At 52.8% G+C, this 25,446-nt stretch overlaps 6 protein-coding genes across 6 annotated transcripts; 4 read left to right on the forward strand and 2 right to left on the reverse strand.

Annotated features, from left to right (window-relative positions):
- Positions 1-1,884: 1,884 nt before the first annotated feature.
- Positions 1,885-7,228, forward strand: MRS44_006299 (uncharacterized protein; the record flags this gene model as incomplete). The annotated part of the gene is made up of 4 exons (XM_046274642.2): positions 1,885-1,947; positions 2,163-5,492; positions 5,541-5,810; positions 5,861-7,228. 4 exons carry the CDS (start codon positions 1,885-1,887, stop codon positions 7,226-7,228), a joined length of 5,031 nt encoding a protein of 1,676 aa, XP_046140106.2.
- A 526-nt stretch (positions 7,229-7,754) lies between these two features.
- On the forward strand, positions 7,755-8,807 carry MRS44_006300 (uncharacterized protein; the record flags this gene model as incomplete). Its single annotated transcript, XM_046274641.2, has 1 exon — positions 7,755-8,807. One exon carries the CDS (start codon positions 7,755-7,757, stop codon positions 8,805-8,807), a length of 1,053 nt encoding a protein of 350 aa, XP_046140105.1.
- A 2,244-nt stretch (positions 8,808-11,051) lies between these two features.
- MRS44_006301 (uncharacterized protein) lies at positions 11,052-13,703 on the reverse strand (the record flags this gene model as incomplete). Its single annotated transcript, XM_046274640.2, has 1 exon — positions 11,052-13,703. The coding sequence occupies one exon, from the start codon at positions 13,701-13,703 to the stop codon at positions 11,052-11,054; it is 2,652 nt and encodes an 883-aa protein (XP_046140104.2).
- Positions 13,704-15,049: 1,346 nt separating this feature from the next.
- MRS44_006302 (uncharacterized protein) lies at positions 15,050-15,306 on the forward strand (the record flags this gene model as incomplete). The annotated part of the gene is made up of 2 exons (XM_046268182.2): positions 15,050-15,099; positions 15,147-15,306. The coding sequence occupies 2 exons, from the start codon at positions 15,050-15,052 to the stop codon at positions 15,304-15,306; spliced, it is 210 nt and encodes a 69-aa protein (XP_046140103.1).
- A 484-nt stretch (positions 15,307-15,790) lies between these two features.
- MRS44_006303 (uncharacterized protein) lies at positions 15,791-19,395 on the reverse strand (the record flags this gene model as incomplete). Its single annotated transcript, XM_065621712.1, has 4 exons — positions 15,791-16,610; positions 16,657-17,604; positions 17,655-19,014; positions 19,077-19,395. The coding sequence occupies 4 exons, from the start codon at positions 19,393-19,395 to the stop codon at positions 15,791-15,793; spliced, it is 3,447 nt and encodes a 1,148-aa protein (XP_065477784.1).
- A 3,621-nt stretch (positions 19,396-23,016) lies between these two features.
- On the forward strand, positions 23,017-23,715 carry MRS44_006304 (uncharacterized protein; the record flags this gene model as incomplete). The annotated part of the gene is made up of 1 exon (XM_046281887.2): positions 23,017-23,715. One exon carries the CDS (start codon positions 23,017-23,019, stop codon positions 23,713-23,715), a length of 699 nt encoding a protein of 232 aa, XP_046140101.1.
- Positions 23,716-25,446: the final 1,731 nt, after the last annotated feature.

Here is a 25,446-nt window from a genome sequence, read left to right on the forward strand (position 1 = left end):
AGGATGTGTCCCGATAGAACACCGTCGCGGTGTGCAGCTTTGGGCTAATTTGGCACTGTCTGTCTGGGTTAGTCACAGTCAGTTTGTTGCCGCAGATGAGCTCCCCGCCAGATGATAGAGACCCGTCATGTTTGATCATCTGGTGAGCTCATCGGGCCGAGCTGTACACGAATTCGGCAACAACTGCTTCCACACCTCGGGACCTGTATGTGGGCAGAAGCTTCTAAGTCTCAAGGCATAGTTTCAGATGATTGTACACGATATCGATGTGGGACAGCGGGAGGCCAAGGCGAGGAACTGTCACTGCTCTCACGCGAGGTGCGACTGGAGGCGCCCACCGGCTCCCTGCATCGAATTCGGAGCATTCTGCCATTTTTCCTTCGTAGTAGGTGCTGTGGTGTTGTGAGAGTACATCGCATGTGCCGCCGTGTCCGTACGTGCTGCGTTGGACAGCTCCTTTCAGGACAAAGTGGTGGGGAGGTAGAAGGCCTGGTTTCAAAAGTGGCGATTTGCCAGACCATGGCCAAATCTACTTGCAGGTAATATGCAAAACCCGAGTCTTTTGGTATCAAGTGTGTCACGAGAGGTTTGCAGAACAGGCACATCGCTGTCGAGACTTTGGACGCTTCGAGGAACGACGAGTTGGATGACTAGGTGCGTAGAGTGATCGACGACCTAGACCCGCACTTTAGTACCACACAGAAGGAAATGAAGCTTAACGGGTACATGATGTAGAGGACGCGCCCTGCACAACGGCTGACCAAGTCAGACTGGCCTCAGGGCAACGGCCGGACCTCGTTCAGTCCCACGGGGTGATACAGCCAGCCTCAGCCAAGCTAATCTCGAAGACGGTGGAACCAGGAGAATTAGCAAGGAATGGCGTCTCGATCCAGGCAACACACGCCTCGTTGGGGAGGGCGACAGTCCACTGAGGGAGGGTTGTACATCCAGACTCGGCCCGCTCATCCAAGACGAGACCGGTGCATGTCTGACTTCGAGCTTGACAGGCTCGTTTCAAGGAATAAGCGACCGCGGGAAGACTGGCCCACAGAGAGCCAACTTCCGATATTATCAAGCTGTCGCTGTCTCTATGGGGAAGGGTCCTGTTCTGGAAAGCTTGTGGAACGTATGGCACTGGCCGAGTGTGAGAGTGATTAGGGGCAACGGCGGTTTGTTGACATTTCCACTGAAAGAAGAAATTGACGTTGCAAAGTAATCAAACTGAAAGAAACATTGAATCTTGAAATGATCGGGCCAGGACCTGACTTGTTGTAGGTAATCTGGGGAGCAATTTCGGTCTCTGGCAGTGATTCGTGAGAGACTTGCAGAGTGCAACGTCCAAGTAGCGTTTCTAGACTCGAAAAGCCGGCTTTTAGAGGATCGTTGTAGAGGATATGATGAAGACGTAGCATTTATCAAGTAAGACACAGCAATTCATTTATTCCAAGAGGTTTCCGACGGGAAAGATGCCTGCTCAAGGTACGTTGCATCGAGAGGCAGCTTCAGGTGACAAGTCACGGGACCAGGCGTTTGCAACAGAGCAAACGCCTAAGGCATCAAAACACGGCCCCACATCAACGGCCGCGTCCCCTACATTCACGTTTGTTTACACTCGTCGGACCCTTGTTGCCAAAACAACATACTCGGTCTAGTGTGCTGTTAATCCCAGGCCCTGTCAGTCTGGCCCATCAAGTTTTCTCTCCTTCGTTGTCGCGACTTTGCGCGCGAGCGGTTCCTTTTATTCGATTGAGTCGCCATTTGCTTCTGAGTCCATTGTCTTTGTCTTGTCGGCCAACACCCTCACTTTTGTCGCATTCGTTGTCAAAACCTTGTTTATTGGCCCCTCATACCAGGTTCTTTTCTGCTCCCAAGAGCGCAAACAAGATGGATTCGGAGGCTTCCGATTTCAGCTTCGACGACGAGTCTGATGGCTACGTCCCCGAGGTGGTAAGTGAATTTGAGGTGCCTCTCTTAACTGTCAATCAATGCTACCGTGAATGCTGCCTCTGCCTGTCAGCTGCATCAAAGTCTGCCTGGCTGCCCGCATTCAAAGCCTTCCTCTCCCCTCACCGATGCCTTCGCCCGCACCAAACAACAACAACAACACCACCCTTTCGCATCGCAACACAATAAAGGCCGAGTAACTGACATCGCAATTCTAGAAATCGAAAGCCAAACCCGTCGTGAAGAAGGCTGCCGCGCGGCCTACCGTCAAAAAGATGGTTCAGACAACCCTAAAAACCAAGGCGGTGCCCAAGAAGCGCACCACGCCCGAGAGCGACGATGACCAGATGAGCGATGCATCGGGCTTTTCCGACAGCCCTCCCAAGTCCAAGAAGCAGAAGAAGGACACTTCATCCAGCAAGTCTTCAGGTACTCCGTTGACGGAGCCCGATAACGACACGATGGATATCGACACCCCTGAGAAGCCCAAGACGACCAAGCCGAAGACGGCTACCGAAACATACCAGAAGCTGAGCCAGCTGGAACACATCATCAAGCGACCCGATACCTACATTGGATCCGTCGAGATGACCCAGCAATCAATGTGGGTGTACAACAAAGAGACCTCGCTCATGGAGTACCGCCCCGTCTCCTTCGTCCCTGGTCTTTACAAGATCTTTGACGAAATCCTTGTCAACGCAGCCGACAACAAGCAGCGTGACAAGTCCATGACCTACATGAAGATCAACATTGATCGCGCTACTGGAGTGATCAGCGTGGAGAACAACGGAAAGGGTATCCCCATCGTGATCCACGAGAAGGAAAAAATCTACATCCCTGAGCTTGTATTCGGCCACCTTTTGGCTGGTTCCAACTTTGATGATGACGAGAAGAAGACTGTTGGTGGCCGTAACGGTTACGGTGCCAAGCTCTGTAACGTCTTCAGTACCGAATTCCAGCTGGAATGCCAGGACAACGAACATGGCAAAAGGTACAAGCAGGTCTGGACCGACAACATGCAGAAGATGCAGAAGGCCAAGATCACCAGCAGCAAAACTGCCGACTTTGTTCGAATCACCTTCAAGCCAGACTACAAGCGATTCGGCATGGAGGATGGCATTGATGATGATCTTGAGAGGCTTTTGTACAGGAGAGTCTACGACATGGCAGGCACCGTCCGGGGCATCAAGGTGCATCTGAACGGTGAGGTTCTCAAGTTGAAGGACTTCAAAAGCTACTGCGATCTCTATGCCAAGTCCATCGCAAAGGAGAGGATGGACGAAGAGGGCGGCACACCAACCTGCAACGTGGAGATGGACAAGGACAAGTCACACCCCCGATGGGAAGTTGGCTTCGCTGTCTCGGATGGCACATTTCAGCAAGTTTCCTTCGTCAACTCGATCGCAACAACGTCCGGAGGTAGCCACGTGGACTACATCGCGAATCAAGTCACGGCTTATCTGCTCAAAGCCCTCAACAAGAAGAAGAAGGGACACACCTTGAAGCAGAGTCACCTCAAAAACCACATCTTCATCTTTGTCAACTGTCTGATCGACAACCCCGCATTCAACTCGCAAACCAAGGAGCACATGACGACCAAGACCAGCCAATTCGGCAGCAAGTGCCAACTTGGTGAAGACTTTCTCAAGAAGGTTGCCAAATCCGAAGCTATCCAGAACATCATGGACTTTGCGGAGAGAAAGGCAGACAAGATGTTGGCCAAGAGCGATGGCAACAAGCGATCACGAGTGAGCAATGCCAAGCTGGTTGAGGCCAACTTGGCAGGCACCCGACGAGGCCATGAGTGCACCCTAATCCTGACAGAAGGTGACTCTGCCAAGGGTTTGGCCGTTTCTGGACGTGCCATCCTCGACCCTGACCGCATCGGTGTATTCCCGCTCCGTGGAAAGCTGCTCAACGTTCGTGATGCTAGTGTCGATCAGATAACCAAGAATCAGGAAATCCAGAACATCAAGCAGTTCCTGGGTCTGAAGCACAAGCAAGTGTACACAGACACCAAGAGTCTTCGATACGGCCATCTGATGATCATGGCCGATCAGGATCACGACGGCAGTCATATCAAGGGTCTTCTCATCAACTTCCTTCAAGTTCAATTCCCATCTCTTCTGAAGGTTCCTGACTTCTTCCGAGAGTTCATCACTCCCATCGTCAAGGTTTGGCAGGGCCCCAACCCCAAGAAGCCCCTTCGCCTCAAGTCTTTCTTCACACAGCCCGAGTACGAGGAGTGGAAAGAAGACCACAAAGATGAAATGGGCCGGTGGCACTCCAAGTACTTCAAGGGTTTGGGAACAAGCTCCAACGAGGACGCCCAAGTCTACTTCACCAACCTAGATGATCACTTGAAAGAGTTTGAGGTGATGAAACCCGAAGAAGCAGATCTCCTGGACCTGGCTTTTTCCAAGAAGAAGGCGGATGCTCGAAAGGAGTGGTTGGGCAACTTTGTACCCGGCACCTACTTGGATCATTCGACAAAATCCATTAGTTACTCGGACTTCATCAACAGGGAGCTCATCCTTTTCAGCATGGCTGATAACATGCGATCGATCCCTTCGGTCCTGGATGGCTTCAAGCCTGGTCAGCGCAAGGTGATCTACGCTTGCTTCAAGAGAAACCTGGTCAAGGATAAGAAGGTTGTGGAACTGGCTGGTTATGTGTCTGAACAGACAGCATACCACCACGGTGAGGCGTCTCTCCAACAGACCATCATTGGTCTGGCCCAGAACTTTGTGGGGTCGAACAACATCAACTGCCTGGAGCCAAGTGGAAACTTCGGTTCTCGACTCGCCGGTGGTTCGGACGCTGCTAGTCCCCGTTATACCTTTACTCGACTCTCTCCATTTGCTCGCAAGATCTTCTCAGCCATGGATGAGCCCAACCTACAGCATCAACACGAAGATGGCAAGAAGATCGAGCCAGTGGCGTATGCACCCATCATTCCTATGGTCTTGGTGAACGGCGCCGACGGTATCGGAACAGGCTGGAGCACATCCATTCCCAACTACCACCCAGAAGACATCGTCAGGAACCTCAAGCGACGAATGGGTCGCCTCGACGAAAAGGATGGAGAGGAGCAGCCATTCGAGACCATGATGCCCTGGTTCCGTGGATGGAAGGGCCAGCCTGAGGCTGCTGGACCCGATCGCTACAAGTTCAACGGTGTCGCCCAGCAAAACGAGCGAAACCCCAATGAAATTACCATCACCGAGCTGCCCATCCGAGTGTGGACAGACGACTTCAAGGCGCGACTGGAGAAGATCATCAGCGGCAATGATGGCCCGGCGTGGATCAAGGACTACAAAGAGTTCAACGACCACAGCGTTGTCCACTTCGAGGTGATGATGGACGAGAAGCACACCGAGAAGGTCCTAGAAGAAGGAATTCTTGAGCGGTTCAAGTTGCTCAAGCAGGTGGCCACCTCCAACTTGGTTGCATTCGACTCTAGGGGTCAGATTCGCAAGTACGAGAAGGTAGAGGACATCTTGGAGGAGTACTACCACTATCGATTCGACATGTACACGGAGCGAAAGGTTAGTAATGCTAGACCTATGCTAGATGACGCGTGCTAATTTGTACAGAAATACTGGTTGGGTGTGTACCACGCCGATTACCGCAAGCTGAAGAACCAGGCTCGGTTCATCAAGGAGATCATCGACGGTGAGCTCATTGTTGGCAAAAAGAAGAAGACTGTGCTCGTCCAGGAGCTTCGAGACCGCAAATATGAAGCCTTCCCTCGCGGTGGCGACAAGAAGAAGACAGCCGACGAGGAGGACGACGATGCAGACGACAACCAAGACGTCGAAGGAGACATGGACAGTGGTGCCCGGGATTACGACTATCTCCTTTCGGTAAGTCATGGGCAAGGACTGAATCAACAGTCAAAGCTAACCGACTCCAGATGCCCATTTGGTCTCTTACGGCTGAGCGCCTCGAGAAGCTCAAGGCGGCTATCGAGAAGAAGAAGACCGAGCACGACGATCTTCTTGCCCTAAGCGAGAAGGATCTCTGGTGCAGGGACCTTGACGAGTTCTCAGCCGAATGGGATAATCAGCTTGCGCTCGATGCCGAACTAAAGACTAACATTCGCCGCATGGGCCGCCGCGTCTCCAAGAAGATCGGAGCTGGCCCTGCCGGTCGTGGGCGAAAGGCCAAGGATGATGATGACTACGATCCCGGCAAGAAGAGCCGTGGAAGACCAAAGGCGGCGGCGGCCAAGGCAGCACCAGTCAAGGTTGAGACGAAGACTGCTCAACGGTTTGCCGAGATGTTCAGCGCAAAGCCAAAGGTCAAGAAGGAAGCAAGCGCCGACCCTATGGAGGTTTCGGACAACTTCTCTGATGACGACTATGCGGCTCTCAGCCGGAGCAAGCCAGCAGCCAAGGCTGGTCCATCATCACCCGAGGCGCCGGACACCGGACGCGTCAGACGAGTCGCCGCATCTAGGGCCAAGGCGATCATTGACGACGATTCTGAGAGTGACGACGACCAGATGCTTGGCGATGTTGGTGCTCTGGTCAAGGGCATCGGCAAGTCAGCTGGGGACTCGGACAGAGGCAGGTTTAGTCTGCATGCCATGAGCCGACCAGACTCCAGCCAGGGCAATGGCAGCATCACGGGGCTCTCCAAGCCAAAGGTCAAGTCAGCCAAGGCGTTCGACTTTGACGATGACAGCCCGGATGATACAAACTACGAGATGCTTGCCAAATCCTCACCACACAAGACGGCAACGGCAACGGCAGCCAAGGAGGATCACATCGACAGCTTCCTGTCAGATGACGAATCCGTTGCTGGGCCATCCAAGACAGCGACAGCATCTCGACCAAGGCCCGCCAGCCCTGAGGAGTCTGCGTTGCCCGCAGGCCTGTCTTTGGTGAAGAAGGGACGTGGCCGGCCTGCTGGTTCAAAGAACAAGGCCAAGGACGACGCGAAGCCCAAGGCTACCGCCAAGACTGCTACCAAGGCTGGTGCTAAGACTGCCACCAAGACGGCTGCCAGGGCTGTATCCAAGACAGCTACGAAGCAGACGACCTTGTCTCCAGCGGCAAAGGCGTACGCTGCCAAGAAGGCAGTCAAGAAGTCGGCCCTGGATGACGACTCTGACGAGGAGATGGCGGAGCCGGACTCGCCTCCTGTCAAGGCGTCGAGAGCACGCCCCGGCCGGGCTGCAGCTTCGAGACGGCCTGTTGTAATTGACGATGATTCTTCAGTCTTGCAACCGGATGAAGAGAGCGATGATCCTTTCGAGGTAGATGACGACGAAGACTAGACTTGTCTAGTGGACATGAGTTGGTGGAAGGGAAGCACATGAAGAGTACTTGTTCTTTTCGAGAACCGTTGTTTCTGGTTCATTGTTTGTTTGTGTTATTCTTCGATTATGAAGCCTTGAGTGGCAACAGAACACCAAGGCATGGGTCATGACGGGTGTGGAGTGAAGGATGGATGCATCCAATCTGAGGATTGTGGTTTGGCGGCGTCGAGGACGATGATCATTTATTTGCTTTTCTTTTGGGCTTGATATCCGAATATGAGCACATACCCACACCTGCTACTAATGAATGATTTTGTATTTCGTAGCTTGCATGAGTAACTGTGAAGCTATACAGGACCCGTAGACGGCTGATGGTGTCTGCCAATGCTAGGCGCCAAGCCAAGACCCTTATCGATAAGAGCTAGCTTCCCCTCCAACGCGGGGCTTTCCCTGCAGGGTCCAAAGGTGGAATTTGTCAACCTCCATCATTCCTCATCTTGCACTCTCCTTCTCACATTGTCTCTAACTTCACAATCCTCCGAAAATGGCTTCATCAGACGAGCCACAGTCTCTCCGGTCTCTCTACGAAGCTGCCGAAGAAAAGCGCCATGCCTTGGACAACGCCTTTGAGGCGACTTCGCCCGCCTACCGTGCCGATCTCGAAGCAGCCCTCTCACTCTACGCGAAGGCTCGCGACCGGATGGCCGCCGTCTCTCTCTTCTCTGCCAACGAAGGAGTAGAAGATATCTCGACCACCGATCTGCCATACCTACTACTCGATGCTCACGTCGCCGAGCTCGTACAAAAGACGCCCAACCTGAGCCCCGATCAGCGACAAGATGTCCTCGCCGAGTCACGATCTGCGTACGAACGCTTCCTCGCTGCCTTGGACGGCTACGGCCTTGTAGGAAATCCCTATGACAAGCTACTGGAGCGATACCGTGACGACCCAGACAGCTTTGCTGTGGTGGCGAGCAACGACCCCGCAGCCCGGCGAGACGGAAAGATCGCAAACTACCGCGCCGAGAAGCAGCTGAAGGAGAAGCTCGAGACGTTGCGGCGCAACCCGCGATACCTGGAACACGGCGACGAGGAGATCGTCCGCGAACTGTATCTCACACAACTCACCTCGGCTGTGCACGCGGCCTTCCAGGCCCTCGACTCACTCAACCGCGAGGTGGCAATTCTCGCCCAGGCGCCCCGCCCACTCGCCCCCTCGGCCGTCGATACGCCGTCCCCTGACGATCACACTTCCCGACTTGACCAGCCCCTGCGGAGGTTACAGTCCATAACGGGCGGCCCATTGCTCTCAGCGCAGGGCAAGCCGCTGCAACCCTTTACACTAGTGGGCTCCCGGGATGAACGGGCGAGGGGCGTGTTCCGGTCGGGCCATAACCTGCCGACCATGTCCATCGACGAATACCTCGAGGAGGAGAGGCGGCAGGGCAATATCCTGCAGGGCGGCGTCGAGAAGAAGACGGTGGTGGACGAGGACGACATGGAGGCCGTGGACCGGGAGACGTACAAGCAGCGCGAGTGGGACGAGTTTGTCGACCACAATCCCAAGGGAGCTGGAAATACTCTCAACAGGGGCTGATCAAGATCGAGGTCTCAACTTGATTAAAAGGTGTTTAAAAAGAATATATGGACACAATATGGAGAATGGTATGGCGTTTCTTGGAGTGGGCTGTGTGACAAGGTGGATGATTTGTATAGAGCTGGCAACGATAATAGGCATATATCATTTGGCAATGAGATCACGAACAATACAATCAGGCATGGTTGAGAAACTCTTTCATTACTATCGTTATGAGACAAAACTAGCAGCAAGGACAGGGGCGGGTGACTTTGAAGAAGCCTTTCTTTTCTTCTTCTTCTTCTTCTTCTTCTTCTTCTTCTTCTTCTTCTGCTGCTGCTGCTGCTGCTCCCAATACCGATTTCGATTCGAATTCCGATGCTTCTGCTGCTGTTGCTTCTGTTGTTGCTGTTGCTATTGCTGCTGCGCTGCTGCTGGGGGAGGGAGCCTGCTGCCGCTGTTGCTGCCGCGTTGCCCGGTGGGCAGTCTTGGGCCTTTGCCTTTGTGCTGCACTATGTAGCATCCCATTAGCTATGATTCACATTAGAATGAAGGAAAGGATGGGAATGCATCCATACAAAGCAAGCTTGCCCCCTCCCCCGGAAGTCCACCTTGACCGCTTCAGCGGCCGCCTCCACTCCCGAAAAAAAAAGTGACCATGTTTGTAGTGACCATCTATCAGATCTGCTGTTAGTGCATGATCTCGGACTCCAAGCCCGGCTAAGACTCAGATAGAATGCAACGGTGGTTTTATGTGCTGTAGCCATAAGGCTAGGGATGAATGCTTGCACTTACAGCGGGTAAAAGAGAAAGGGGACGCTCGGCGTGCTTGCAGCGGGCAAAGAAAGGAAAGTGCTTTTCGCTTTGATATTATTGGGTCAAAGTAATAGATGAGAGTGCATTAATCTCGGCAGTGGCTCGAAGGAAGAGTGTTGTACTCGTGATGGTTCAGGGGAAGGAAGAGGAAAGGGCTCGAGAGGACCTCGTTGACACTATTGCACGTGGCCTTCCTAACAGCTCGAACAGGGAAGGAAGGGGCCCGTCGTGCCTTACATACGCGATCGCAATAGAGCCATTCTCTCACAAGAAAGATGGTCCAACGCCCCCGTGGTGTAGTGGAAGCAGGCTCTGAGCTGCCGCCAACACGCTGAGCATCTCCATTCGCTTGAGATAGAGATGTTCTGCGTGCTTGCAGAAACTCGGAGAGGTCCCAAGCTCAAGCCTTGGCGAGGGTGTTGTTTTTTGTTTTGCTTGATAACGCTTGCTTGACTAGGTGGGCGTCAGTGTATCCTAACGATTAGTCTCTCTCTTGACCAGAGTCTTGCTCGATTCTCTAAGTAAATACATAAGCTTGACTAATACTTATCATAAGGGTAGAATTATAGTATCTATTTTGCTATTCTTATCATAATAGGTATCTTGAATTCTCTGATTCGTATCTTCCATTCTTCTCAAGACAGTTGACGTTGAAAGTGGATATGAGGCTCAGAGAACCCTCGACGTTGCCATGTGGGGCAGTGGGATGGTATTCAGCCTTACGAGTCAAAGACTTTGCTGGCCTTTACCGATTAAACCAAACGGGTGATGGAGAAAACCATGGTAGATGGGCGCTATCCAGGTGTCCTCGATCAAGGGTGGTTCCCAAGGAGAAACACACGCAAGTTCGAATGAGTCTTGTGGTCATGTCTTAATCTCGGCGGGGCTACAGGACAACCCGCATCTGCTGCATGAGGTTGTCAGATAGATATAAGAGGGGACTGAATGATTACGTTCATTGATTTAAGAAATCTTGTCAGAAACTGTGGAGAGGCTACTAACACCAACGGATAGTAGATTATGTTGATATTCTGAGATGTGAGGTGATCGCCTGGTGCCACACGAACCCGAACAGAGCTGCCATTCACTAGCGATGTGACTGAGCGTTTTCTTCCGTCATATTTTCCGTTGCAAGTTTTGCTACTTCCTTAGTTGAACATTTCTTGAGAAACCGTCAAGTTGAATCTTGTATCCACCAACGCCTAGAAAGAACCGGCTTCGTCGTCAACCCTACTTCGCCTCTCGGCTCATGCAACAACAGCAACATCAGCAGAGATGGGTACATGGCAAGTAAATAGGACCAATGTGCTCGACGTAATAATATTTTTTCCTACTTAAGCTGAGTGCCGTGTATCTAATTCCACATAAGTGCGTCAAATGTCATGTCCCGTCATTTTGTAGAGTAGTCATCCTGTCAGTGTTCACATCCGAGTGTATCTTGCTCCCACATCAAATCATTACTGTATCCCCACTGTCGTCACTGTCACTGCCCCATAAATACATGTCGTCATCGTCGTCATCGTCGCTTGACTGCCGACCTTCAGTCATGGATCGTGTCTCCGAGTCGACCGCCTCGACCGTCAAGCCCACAGCCTGTCCAATGCTCTGGTGGCCGGCAGGGATCTCGAATCGAGCATCTTGGTAATCATCTGATCTCCCTTCGGTGAATGACTCTGAGGCAATAGACTGGTCTTCGGAGATGACTCTATCCGGATGATACACGGTCGAGATGCTGTCGTGAACATCGATGGACGCCCCGGTGGTGCTCCCCCACATCCGTAGCGCGTTCATGTCCTCCGTGATAAGTTCTGTCACGCTTGATGGCGCCGATGGAATAGTTCTGCCAGTGTGGTATCCTGGGCCAGGTCCGTTGGCTCCCCAAGAGGTTGGCGGGAGCAGATCTTGGAATACTCCTCCACTGCCGTCGTCACAGCCTCCCGCCCATAGAGGCAAGTACTTTATCTCATTGTTGGTGAGTGTCAGGAGGAGGTGACGGGTCAGGTTCAGCGGCGGTTCAATTTCGTGGCGTAACCAGGACAGCGTCGTCGATCGAAGCGCATCCTTGACCCCCCGCTCAATGCAGTCCAACCACACCGTGGGATCTTCACCCAACCACTTGCGAATATACCATTCCAACCCGGCAGTTTGCACCTGCGCTGGCGCACAGATAAGAACGTCTCTTAAAGATTGGAATGCTTTGCTCGTAAGCGTACGGTAAGTCGTCTGCAAATAGCCAGGCAGTTGACACTTGCAGTCACGATACCTTCGGTCATCCAAGAGAGTACCAAGCTCGTTGTAGGTGATGGAGCAGAGAAGCAGCTGAATTGGGTTGAAGGTGGACATGATGACGCCCGTCTTTTCAAACTGCCTGGGCTCCACGGACAAGAGCCTGTCGTGGTCGATACTGCTCAGCGCCGGGTGATTGTAGCCCAGGGACTTACTCGTGGCAGTTTCGTACGCGCTCTGAACTTCGTAGATGAGAGCCTGCTTGAGAAGTTGGACTGAATACAGAGCCTTCTCATTGATCGTGCCCTTTCCATTCGCAAGGCATTGCTCGATCTCTCGCATCTTGTTCCACTCCTCAATGTCCCAGAAGTCGAAAAGATCCGGATTTCGGAGCTGGGCGTCAATGTTCGACACACGCTCCACGAGTGCCATCGCCCCATGTTGGACCAGGTTTTGTAAGTCGTCGGGCAGATCACCCAGCCTTCTTCCAAAGATGGTGAACTGAGTGGTGGCTTCCTTGGAGGTAGAGGCCAACTTCAGAGCGGCCTCGTTCACAAGGATCCTGAAGGCCGATTGCCCGACCTCTGGCAACTCCAGAGCAAAGGCTATCTGAAGGGCTTCCTCGGGTAAGTGCTCGATCAGTGCCGTATTGGGCCCATGCATGATCCATTGGGCAACGCGATCCCGGAGAACATGAGCACAATCAAAGATGGTGCCGAGCTTCACAAGGGTCCATACCCTTATAGCAGAGTCGAGGATGACGCCTTTCCCTTCTAGTAGGAGGAATAGTCGCAGTATTCCATTCCGATGCCGGATAGGACAGTAGTCTGGGACTTTTCGATAAGACGGCGTTTTGTAGACTTCATCTTCTCCCCTTGCTTTCATAGCAAGTGCGGCGTCTGCGGTGAGTGGAAGTTTGGGTAACTCTTTCTTCTCCTTGGTACTAGCCGTGGCATCTTGCTGTACTTCGATCGATGAACCCTCTCCCTTTGGTTCATCTGCCTTGGTCTCTTCCTCCTTTTGTCTCTTGCATCCGCAAATATCATCGTGACCACAAACGAGCCATGGATCGACACCATTCGTCAAGTAAGTGCTCCACCACTTGATGATGCCAGGCGTCAATGATAGCTCAGTCATCTGAAAGACCAACTCATCGCCTTCTGAAGGTGGAGTTAGGTCCAACACATATTTGACGCCGTCGGCGAGCTTGTTGACGAGCTTGAGTCGCCTGAGGACGCGGAATTGATAGGTAGGCGCAAGCATCTCGGCAAATTTGCCTACCAGATTGGCCGAGTTGACGCGGAACTGGAGGGGCTTGAATGTAATGCCATTGCAGTCTGTGTAGCTGAGAGCTGCCTTCTGGTGAATGGGGTAGTCGATAAAGATAAGAGTATCGCCCTTGTTGAGCTCAAAAGCGATCGAGTGAAGGCGGTAGAGCTCAAAGTTCCGCGTCTCTTCAATTTGACTCTTTGTCATGAGCCGGGGGAGCATCTTGTCCACCGTGGTGGGCCTGTTGAAGTGAATGCTATTCCATTTGGAGAGGGGGGCGGGCTTGGGTGACCACAGGTTGTCGATGGTGAGTAGTGCGTTGATATCATCGTTTTGAGAATTGGCGGTGGTGGCGGTGGTGGCTGCAGCTGTGGTTGTGGTCGAGGTTGTGGTTGTGGGAGCAAGTGGCAGCAGAGGCAGCTCATCAGCCTCATCTTCAAGAAGCTGGGCCATTTCGGCCTCTATTAAGGCCTCCCAATCATTCGGGAAATCCATGGCAGTCAAGCAGACGTGGTCGTGTTGACCTCCCACTTGATCAATGTCGATGCGAGGAGTGTCGAGAGCGGTAGAGATGATGGAACAGAGACAATCTGGAGGAGAGGACATGGAACGGCGATGAGGGTGAATACAAGAAGGCGGCGAAATTCACATTCAAATGCAGGCTGCAGCGATTTCAATCAGGGCGGATGCCAAGGCGAGACAAGGCAGACGGACAACCAGGAATGGAAGAGGGCTGTGTAACAGGGCAGTGCCGCTGTTGGTGCTGGTGAAGCGACAGATGTCAGGGTGAGGCTTTGATGCTAAATATCAATAATGATGTCGAGGGATTGGAAAAAAGGTGAAATGGAAGAGATGGGCTGACTCGATAAGAATTGGTGATCAGCCCTATGAGTAACACCCCAGAACATCCTATGGATGTTGATGCCTGAACTCGAGCTTGAAAGTGGGATGGTTGCCTTGAGGCTGTCATGTCAGCCTGCATAACTTCGGCAAGTGCTACGTACAAGGCAACATCAGCCGCCCTCATGCAAACGGGACCAACAAGAGGTGGAATTAGGAATGGCAATGGCATTTCCGGGTACCAGACCCGTTAGTGATGCGCAGTTGGCATTGCGTGGATAGGCAGACAGGTAATTGACTTGAGCTTTCTGCAGCAGCTGCGCCCCTGGCCATCACCGTTGGGACGGTAGACATGGACTCGGCAACGTAACTGTCACGATGTGCTGACAACAAAGTTAATCCAGTACGGATTCTGATACGGTACAGTTCCATTTCAGTGCCTTGTAGACGTGGCAGCCCAGGTCATACAACCTCAAGCGAAGACCATTAGAGACTTACCAAATACTGTACCAGCACCTTCACTTTCCACAAAAGGATCTACATGAGTATTCTTGAAAACTCATCTTCTATCAATCAGTTCATTCAATCTCCACCATCACCATCACCCTCTGCATGTGCCGAGTTTCATACTCCTCCCTTCCCCCGCAAAAAAGGCCCCCCGCCATCAATGCCCCACCTCCTCCACCATCAACCTTCACCTCCAGATTCATGATAGACAGCTCTCATGACTATCGACACCACATCCATTGGCACTACCAATCCAAAATGATCCTCACAAAACCCCTTCTAGACCACAATGTCTCGGTGTCACAAGACAACGCCTCCCTTTACTTCTGTCCCCCAACAAAAACAACTACCCCTCCATCCCAATCGCCACCCACACCCCAGACCTTCCCACCTGAGCTCCCTTAGCTTCTCTAGCTCCCCCGGGAACGCCATGGCCAAGACGGGTTCGGGCAGAGGGCATCCTCCCCGATAGGCAAGGGGTTTCGTAATGAGCTTCCGACGACTTGTCCCGAGCTCAAGCTATGCCGGGCTATAAACCCCAACCCATCCCTACTCCCACCCGAGAGCTTCTTCTCTCACAAACGTGACCGGGCTCTACCTTGATCATGGAAACCACAAAAGCAGCCATCACTTCCATCTCTACTCGACCCTTCTTGTAAGTTACCAACCCTCCTCTCTATATAGTCTAACACGCGGATCTAGGCGTGGTAAAGCCGTTATTGTCCTCGCCGCCGCTGCTGCTGCCGCCGCTGCTGCCTTCAGGTACCAAGCTGCCGCTCTCAACCAGAACGATATCGAGCAACGAACCCGCAAAGCACCCCATGGCTATGTCTCGGTCGACCGCAGTGGTGGTGGCATCTAGCCCTTGACACTATCCTCTCCCTTAGGTCGACAACAGGCTCTACTCCAACCACGGCAAAGTACAGCCGTTCACTTGAGCTGGAAACGCCAAGAACACAAACATGAAGACGGTGGCGGTGAACCCGGCCCACTCGAGACTTGATCTCTGACCGCAATTATCTTGCCGTAAGAACTACAAACCATTCAGAGGGTGTAATTTCAGCATTAGAAACTGGTTCCCTTGTCCCAAGACTAGTATTTTACAATAAATGGAAGGGCTTCTGGTGGGAATTCAGAGAAGACGACCTGATTGGTATCGACATCGCCAACATGGAAACGTCCGTACCAATGATGCATCTGAACAGCGTTCGGTATATACACAATTAACCCCTACAATTATTCCGCCCCGTCCTATATATTGATCCCTGTATCGTCCCAAACCTGGCATCCTCTCAGCCATGAAACATGATCCCGCAACGCCATATATGCTCCCCATGAGGTTCCTTTTACAGTGAGCCGCCCTTCTGAAAGAGACTGTCGTCCGTCTCCGCTTCGTCGTCTGACTCGTATGCCACCTCCTTCCCCTTGGCCTTGTGATCCCACAGGGCTGTCTCCTTCATACTTCTCCGACTGACAGGTCGCTTAGACGCTGCCACCTTTCGGTTCCCGCTCTCAAGCTTGTACTTCCGTAGTCGGTCCCGTCCGGCAACCTCAATCAACGGGGCCATTCTGGCCTCGTCACCCGAAGAGTTACGCCGAGTCGTAGGGGCCGTGGATGAGTTCTTCAGGTCTCGCATCTCCTTGATGATATCCGCAAAGCTTTCCTCCAGTGTCTTCATTCGAGCCAACACCAGTCTTCCCATCCTATCGCGATCTCCTGCATCACCTCCGGCCGCCCGCAGCCGGTTGTCCTTCATCATCGCCATCGCCATCTGCGTCTGGAAGCTTCCGGGCATGGCTCCAATGGGATCGCCTGCACCTAGGTGGTCCGACATGGCGCTCAAATCTAATGACGAAAGTCTCCTGATATCCTTTGGACGGTTTCGCGGCTCGATACTTAGCAGGGCAGACCGACTAACACCTCCCGCTTCCGTCATACCCCGTGGCGGCATTGTTGGCCGAGGCTTTGTGTTCGCCACGTACAAGGAGCGACGGGGTGAGCTGCGTCGTGGCGTCTTTTCTCCAGCGGTTGTGCGTCCACTCGTTCTTGGGCGAGACTGTGCTCCGTGGGGAGGTGACACTGGCGAAGCGCCCTGAATCTGCTTGATATCTTGTGGGTTGAATAGTATCGTGTTGGTCGACAGCGTTCGGTTATGGCCAGCTCTTCTTGCTCGGGGGGGTTGGAGCACCCTTGCCCGATGAGCTTACAGACGAGGCGAGTTTTCCAAAGTTGCCAGGCATTGGCGTGAAGTATCCATCCTCTGGTTCCTCATCAATTCGATGGCTGCTGGCTACTTGACTCCGCCCAGCATTCGTGCCATGATCGTCTTCGTCCTCGTCATTTGTGACCAGCTCATCATCGCCATCCGCATCCGCATCCGTCTGGTCCTTGTATTCGGACATCTCAGCAGTCAACCGAGTCCTCGAGAAATGGGAGGGTCGGAGGGGTTGGCCTGCATTGGACATTCGATCAGCAGGATCACTTGCCGTTGATCTAACATCAGAGACGCGTCTCAGATTTGTTGCGCGATCAAAGCCCACACTCATCCTCCTTTGCCAAGGAGGCATGGCACTGTCCATTGCTGGCCAGTTGCCTGGCGAAGTACCAGTGTCGTCATGCTGATCCATCCAATTACGGATGGCCGTCTGTGTCTTGCGTCTTTCGTTCCGCCTCTGTGTCCTGAGCGTGACGGGATCGGGGACTCGCAAGAACACCTCCTCGAGAGCTCGATCTTTCTGGAAACCAGCAACCGACTCCTCACGAACCCTTACACTGGGGCTGAAAATGGCTGCCCTGCTCGCTGGGTCCATGAAAGAAATTGCTCGACCTCGGTCACGGGTTGGGTGTTCCACCAGATCAGTCGGCTCGTACATGGATGGTGCCAGCCAGTATCTCTCGTACAGATAGATGCAGAAGAGCACTGGGAAGTGTGTGGCCTTGATCACGGTCCGATTCAGCCAGACAAACAGCCTCAACGGCATGAAATACCGAAGGGGCATAAGGAGCCAGGCAAAGATGTTGCTGGGGGCAATGTACGAGAACAATGCGTCGTTCTTAACCATGGAGATGGTGTTGATAGCAAAGAGGAACTGATGTTCTTCATTGGCATTGGACGACACAGCCATGAACGAGTTTGTCAAGACGGTAATCAGGATAGTCCTGGATGGGTAGTTAGCAAGAGAAATGCGCATGATTGATAGCGGACTTACACAACCAGGAAATGGGTGATGCTCAGGAATAGGACCAAAAGGCCCCTCCCCAGCCAGTTGTACGCATCCCACACCTCCCAGGCCGCTGGTGTGAATCCCATAAGAATCTGAAAGATCTTATAGGCAACGTCACTGGCGCCAAACGAGTTCTTAGATAGCGTGAAGAAGAAGAAAAAGCCGCTGCAGAGGATCAAGATCAGGATGAAAACAGCAGCGAGATCGACGGCCATCAACCGGAAGGCGATGAGGAGTTGCGAAAAGTACTGGTAGTGATCCAAGATGCTGAAGATGCGCGGGAGAAGGAGGATCGCGTTGGCTGCAAGAACATCATAGGCCATGTCGTTCCAATGGTGGGGATCTACCAGGAAAACGCCGTATGCTCGCATGCAGTAGTAGACGATAAGCAGCAGAAGGATGCCCAGGTCAAAGATGTTCCAGAAACTCATGATGTAGAGGGCGAATCCCTGCTCGTTGAAACCGACGAGCTCATCCAGCATAAATCCTGCGCTCCAAAACCAAAAGACCAATTCTAGGCCGGTGATCTGGACTGAACGTTCCGTGAGAACGGCGAGGAAGAGGCAAATCAAGACTGCGAGAGATATCGTAGAGAGAAACGATCTATAGCGAGGAACTCGTAGTCGAGAAAGCTTGAAAAGAGACGCCTGTCGAGGGTCGTAGAGTATGGCCGTACGTCGCCCTGGTGGAACATAGTGCGAATCCATAGACTGATGCCCCAGCAGGGGCGTCCTGTCATCCGCCTTGCCAATGTGCCCATTTCCATTGCGACCTGCGTCCGGTGGTGGTTCACGATGTAGGCTGTCGGCGGACGAGTGAAAGGTAATGGCGCCGCTCCAGATAGCCTCCAGCTGTTGGACGACAAGAGGGTGGGCGAGAAAGTGCTTGGCCGAGGCTCGGATCGCAACCTCGAGGGTTGATGTTCGGGATGCAATCAGGGGTAGCTTGGGCGAGGGTGGTGTCCTACGAGGTGAGTTTGGTACCCCAGCTCCAGGCAAGCCTTGTAGGGGGTAAAAGTCGTAGGCTAGGGCATCGATGAGCTCCCGAGTGTTGTACTCTTTGAGCAGCTTCAAAGCTAGCAACTCGCAAACCTTGGCGCGAGTACTACTGGTTCCTGCATTGCCTGGATATCGTTCGCCCTCCTTGCTAAACTGGAGGCAGTTTGCCATGAGGGCATACAAAGTGGCGCGGGTGAAGTGCTGAGTTCGGATTTGCTGCTGCATAGGTTTCACAAGAAACTGAGAAACCTGAGGAGATCGAAGTTGATCCCAGGAAAGGGTCGTCTCGGTACGAGCACTAACAACCACTCGAATAGCATGAGTTATGCTGTATACAGGAAGTGAATCTGTACAACAGTCAGAATACTAGTCAAAATCACCATTCTTGCTACAAGTTGAGGGTACGCACCCAGGTGGCTGGCAGAAAACAAAGGTAGAACAGGCAGGCCACCCCGTCTTCTACCATCTTCGTCCTGTCCATCGTCTTGGTCGTCTTCTTCGTCACCATCATCGTCAACATGTCGATCGTTACTGTGGAACCGGGCCATGCCCTCGTCGTGGGAATCGTCGGCGTCGTCATCATCGGCTTCCGTGAAATCGGCTGTGGCATGTCGTTCGAGAGTGTAGCGCCTACGAGCAGGACCGGGCGAGGGAGAAGGACTCGAGTTGCGGCGACGATCGACTCGACGGGGGCCAGCCCTAGGACGACGCAGCAGCGAGGAGAACATTGGATCCAATGTCGATGATTGCGAGTTGGGAAGCAGTCGCAGTCGCCCGTATGGTGCAAGCTTGGCGCCTTGCTCGATATCGTCTCAACGCGCCATGGAGGGGGATGGCGTTGACGGGGGTTGATGAAAGGAACGGAAGCGAGAGAACGGGATCTCCGCGACGGGTGTGGGGAATTAGTTGGGGAATAAGACAATAGAGACGGAACTTGAAGAAAAGGGAAAGGAAAGGAAAAAGGAAAAAACAAAAGAACCCAGGCACAGGAGGTCGTCGGCGTCGAGGCTCGAGGCTGGAGGAAGGCGAGCGACGGAGCGGGATGGGAAGGTCAGACGGGGTCCATCCAACACAGCACAGCACAACCTCCATCCCGTCCACCATCCAACTCAGAACTTGCCCGTCCAGGCCAGGCCCGGGGCGCTGTCGCGCACAAGATGGACGCTAGCGAGAGCACCCAGTATCACGACGGGGCCCCTGGACGAGCTAATGGTTTAGCGGCTCTAGGGCCAGGAGTGGTGGGCAGGGTTCTATCTGGCTGATGACGGGGGTTTCCACCGAACGAACGGTCGACTTCCATTGCCTTGAAAATCAAGGAAGTTCAATGACTTGGAGGGCTTTTTTTTCTCTCTTTCTTCTTGATACAAGTGAGCTAATGCAAGGCAAACCTGATGATGATGCTATTAGACCGCTTGTAGCGCCAACCACTGCACCACCGGAAGTTTTCATCTTCACCAAGCAGCAAACCACCCATGATGGATGGATCGCCTCGCAGTGCAGGGCAAACGCAAGTCAGACCGGCCGAGCAGACGGAAACCATGTGGAGCATCAAATTAGCCATGTCCCTGCTAAGACATTTCGTCCATTTGCGGGACTGCTGGAGTCGAGGCGCCTCAAGTAACGACGTCGGGCTTTGTTTCGACCAACCATGACTCGCTGTTGGCAGTCATGGGAGAGGTTGAGTGTGGATATCGTCACTGGGTGCACCAAGTTTGTCTCTTGCAGAGTCTGTATAGAATTGATGCAGAGATGAACCGTTACTCGGCACTGATGCTCGGACTGTCCATGGATCGGGAAGTGGTTGAAAACTGGCCACTATTCTCACATCACCTCACATCACACAGCATGATCAAAAAAAAATATTCTGGCAATCATGCTGCTCGCACCCTACTCGTCCAACGTCGCAAGAAGCAACAACCTGGAAATGGTCGATCCACTCACAATCAATCCAGCACCACTCGCGCCTAGACAAAACAGACCAGATGCGACGCCTTGCTCTCTCTCATTGCCAGCTGGAGCCCTGGTCGCAGCATCCATGTCCCACACTTCGTCTGTAAAACCAAGGCAGATCCCATGATCTGGAGGGCATCGAAATCACCGATCCAACACCATCTTCCTCTTTCAGGCATGCATCAACACAATTCCTGATTCTCGTCCCCTTGGTGAACACCCCCCTTTCTTGACAAATTGTCCGTGTGCGACGAGCACACCAAGCACGAGCCAACGGCAATTCGAAAGAGCAATGAACAAATCAGCCAGATGATGGCCCGTCATCTTGGGTACAAATCCTCATCTCGATGAATTGCCGATCTACACTAACACCTCCAGACTATTACGAGCACAGACAATCTCATTCGCCAGAGATGGCCTCGCTCCGCTATCGCTACCTTATCTCGCCCATCCTTTTTCCCAAAGTGCCGCGTATCTCGTCAGAATAACCCCCCCGGTTCGTAGTCGAATCACCGTCACGACACATACTGTAGCCTCCCAATGCATCTTGCCCTGCAGAAGCCAACCCCGGCTTTTGCTCGACTTCCCCCGGATCGCTGTTTGGTGAAGGGACCATCCCCAAGCTGGCATGTGGCAGCCCACCCCGTTGCAGGCGATGGTCACTGCAGGCAGTATGCGTCCTGCGGCGCTCCAAGCAGAGGTGTCATGCGTCCATCCGGCATCTCGCTCAGGGCAACTCAGTCCCGTCGTGGAGAGATCCCCCCTCGGCCGAGCCCTTCACCGCATCGTGAGACCGATGGATGGTTGCGGAGGAGGCCGTTGATACAAGCACTGGAATTCCCCATCGCCTCAGCTGATCATGTCATCTCATCTTCCAATCTTGGGTCTTGTGTGCTTTTGTCCGGCTTTCATATCCAACCAAAGACAGTGTAGATCGCCCCGCATGTAATTTTGAAGCTGTCGGGTTGGAAGCCACACCGCCACAGTGCATTAGTTCATGGTTCAGCTCATGAGCATTTGAGGTTGATACGAGGCCATGGACAGAACATGTTGGACATGTTGGTAACAAACATTTCTTCCGGCTGTGGTTTCAAAATGGTATAAACTTCAGTGTCCCTACATTGTATCGTGCACTTTATTTAACGATGCGCAACTAACAGTTGGCAACTAATACAACACTAAGGGCGATATCGGGCTACATAGGGTAGGTAGGTAGTGGAGATACATCATCCATCACCAGGTCTACTTCAACACCAGATAATATGTTCATGAGCGTCTCGGTGGCGGGAATCTGCTCCCTCCTCTTTCTTCCTATCATCTATCTCTCTTCTTTGGGCCTTTTCGCAGCAGGCACTCCGATTTCGGCAATGTTGTGAAAAGTGGTGTGGCATCCATCACGGGAGCGCCGTAGCCGACGTAATGCAAACAATTCCTCAAGAGGGACCTTGATAAGTCTTAGCATAGGGATTAAGAACTAGTCAGAAGGCACTCAAAAAACTCTAATTTTCCCAGGGCCACTTGATTAACCTATGATAACTGTTGCAGTGCATCTGAAGAGATACTGATCAGCATTTGCCAATGAGAGCCCTAGCAGCATGCCGAATAAATTGGCTGGAGTGCCAAATATTTCGAAACGCACAACACACAACTCAATTGGATCCTAGCTGAGACCAAAGACTACCCCAAGATGCCACAGCCGGCAGTTTCTCGACCGTAATTGCTTCCGGCTATACAACTCCAGCCAGACCTTGGTAGGCTATGTTACTTGGGAGTTCAGCTACTCCCTGCTACTGCTACCGTTGACACTGAGATAGCGCCAGGTCCGAGCTTGAAGATGTCGGAGAGGGATTTAGATGTTCAAGGCTATGATCAGCATACTGACAGAAACAGCACAGCTTCCTCTATTATGCTGTTTGGTGTGTTCTGGGTGTCTCGGATCGTGTTCAGCCCTAGCATCAAGGATCACAATGCAAACGCCCGAGTATCAAAAACTGGCCTGCACATCTCGGAATATCCGAACATGAAAACGGTGAAGCAATGCTGAACGAAGAAAATGAATATGTATGATCTTGCAAATCCGGGGTTGAGACCCTGAGCGGACTGTGAGACACTACGAGGTTGGAGAGACTAAAACTCCATGCCAATGAGCGTCGCCCATGAGACTTCACATGGTCGTTTTAGGAAATTTCTAATGTTAGTTTGTACTTGCGGAAAAGATCAACCCCACGCTTTCATCTGAATATGTGCTGTGTTCATGATTGTTACTGTCTCCCTTCGAAATGCTTTGTTGCTTATATCAATCGAGATTTCTACCTCTTGCTATGCTCATACTGGTCACTGCTCTTCATTGACACCCACGCCACATTAAGCTCTTCTCCCACAGCAATAACAGGCTACGCATGGCCATGGACAACGCTGGCATTTATGGAGGAGGGACCTTTGGCACGTTCGCCTTCGGATACGTATTTGCCTCTGCGATCGCCCTCCAGATCGTCTCCCAAGGATTCCCGCATGGCGAGATCCTTCGTTCACTCAACTGGCGCACTTGGGCGCGCACTACCAAGTCGAAGACCGGTGGCAAGTCACCGCTAAAGATTGTCACCCGCAGTGAAGTCGTCAACATAGACCACGACAACTTCTTGGATGATGAACCTCTCGAACGTATGGTTCAACACTTATTTTCGCATTCCATTTGTCAACCGATTCAAAAGCTTCTCGTCGGCTACCTACGCGATCAGGCCGCAATAAAGCCTATTCGGCATTGTCACTCACTTGACTTGTTAAGGGACTTCCCCTCGATGCTCCTCAGCAGCCTTCCTCTATTGGTTCCCCTCTGGGTTTTCACTAGCTACTACTGGACTTCGCTCTTCGGGGTGATGATCTGGGAGCGCTTCGGCTCCGATGTTGTGCATGGACTACTTTCCCGGTCTTTGGAATGCTTCCGATGGGGATGGAGATTCTTGAGGGATTCACATCGAGCCATATTTCGCATCAACGGCGTTGTGGCAATGACGAAGGGGGCTCGACGGGTGCTCCCATGGGTGGGTTACGACGACGGGCCTCTCGGTAGCGTTCTTTATGATGGCGTGAGCCCTTGAGCTTAGTTATGGGTAGATTTATGATGAATGAAGAATGAAATGATGTCAGAAAGTGTTTAGACAATGTGTATTCTGCCGTGATGTGATGTTTCTCACGCTTCCCCTTGACCACTAGGACCCTCAGTGACAGGCACAATATCCTTGAGAAGATCATAAAACCGAGTGTATTGAGACTGCAATGTCCAGTATCGTGGGGTAGAGTATGACTAAATCTCGCTAGAAATTACATTTTGGCTCACAAGAGAGTAAGGGGCGCTTGTCGTGGCAACATGTTCAAAAGCTTGTGCCTGGGTTGCGGATGGGATTTGGCGGGAGTCGTCAGCAATGGCGACTCAGTTGCGACTATCTCGACCCATTCCAACGAAAGCAGAGGCGTCAATTAGCGAGTCGAGTCAGCAAAACTTAAAGAGCCCGCGTGTATTCCACGATCCGCGGATGCTTTTTTGACTTTGAAGACAAAGACAAAGACAAAGACAAAGACGCAGGGTAGGTTGCACCGGATGACAATGGCACGAATGGGTCCCGGAAACGTGCATAGAGAAAGCCACACCCGACGCCACAAAGACTCTGCCTACAGGAGACGCATCATTACCCCTTGACCCAAGCGGCTCTGGCGAGAAAGGGTATTGGACAATGGAGGGGAGACGACATCTCGAACATTTGTCATGGACGAGACTCGGGCCAAACTCAAGCATGAAGCTATTCAAGTGCTTCATTTTGCGAGCCAATGCCGCGGCCGGCAGTCCCATAGGGTCGCTCACCTTGACAACGATCCACCAGCGAGATCCATTGCCAATGGGTTGACGGGTAAGGTGAGCACATCGCGTGTTGTGCAGACAGCTGGAGGCTTGATGTTTTCCAGCGCCACACAAGCACAGAGACAGTTGCTCCCGTCAACGCTCCGAATTGGGACGGTTCTGGGCTCCAGTGCTCAGCTACGGACGCACTGGATCTGTCCGGATCAGAGACATGGTGTTGCAAACGCATGGCCGCCTGGACTCGATGGAGATTAGGATGACAATGCAATGCGGACGGGGTCCCGATCCAACCAGCCCCGGCCTAGGCCCCGGACGCCGTGACCTCGAGACCGCAGCCCATGGAGAACTCGTCCATTGAGTGGCCCTGCGAGGCCGGCCCTGGAGCGGATCGCCAAAGGCTGTTGGCCGCTGGAACGGCGGCAGAAATTAGCGGGTCGCTTAGGGGAGCTGTCACTGGCTGGTGGGTGGAGGTGCCCTGTCAGTGCACCCCGGCCGCCTTCAGTCGCAGTTCCAGGGCGTTCAGGGTCATGTCGACCACCTGCAGCCGCTCAGGGACGCCTTAGTCCTGCAGCCGCCCAGCCCAGGGTTCAGGGTGTCCGTCCGTGTCGGCTTCCCCTTGAACTTCTTGGAAGAAACTCGGAGTCGGGAGTCAGACAACAAGAGGATACCTGCCCACAACCATTCTCCAGCCGTATCGACGTCTCGGCGACTCTCTCACCCTCTTTCTGCGTACCACGCTTCGCTTTGCCACTCTCGTCGGCGCCCATCGACCATCCTTCATCCGCTGTCCTTAAGGTTTCCCTTGGATTCCAATCGCGAAATCGCCCCAGGAGGAGCTTCAAGCTCGTCCCCCGTTTCAGCCTCTGGGACCACCCCTCGATGACCCAACCATACTTTAGGAGCCTTGTTCAGCAGGCTGGTCCTCTCTTGATCTTCAAACTCTGGGCCTGATCTTCGGCTTCGGTTCTACTCC

This window comes from Fusarium solani (assembly GCF_023522795.1).
Source record: "Fusarium solani strain SB1 chromosome Unknown bctg00000003_1, whole genome shotgun sequence".
Taxonomy (NCBI): Eukaryota; Fungi; Ascomycota; class Sordariomycetes; order Hypocreales; family Nectriaceae; genus Fusarium; species Fusarium solani.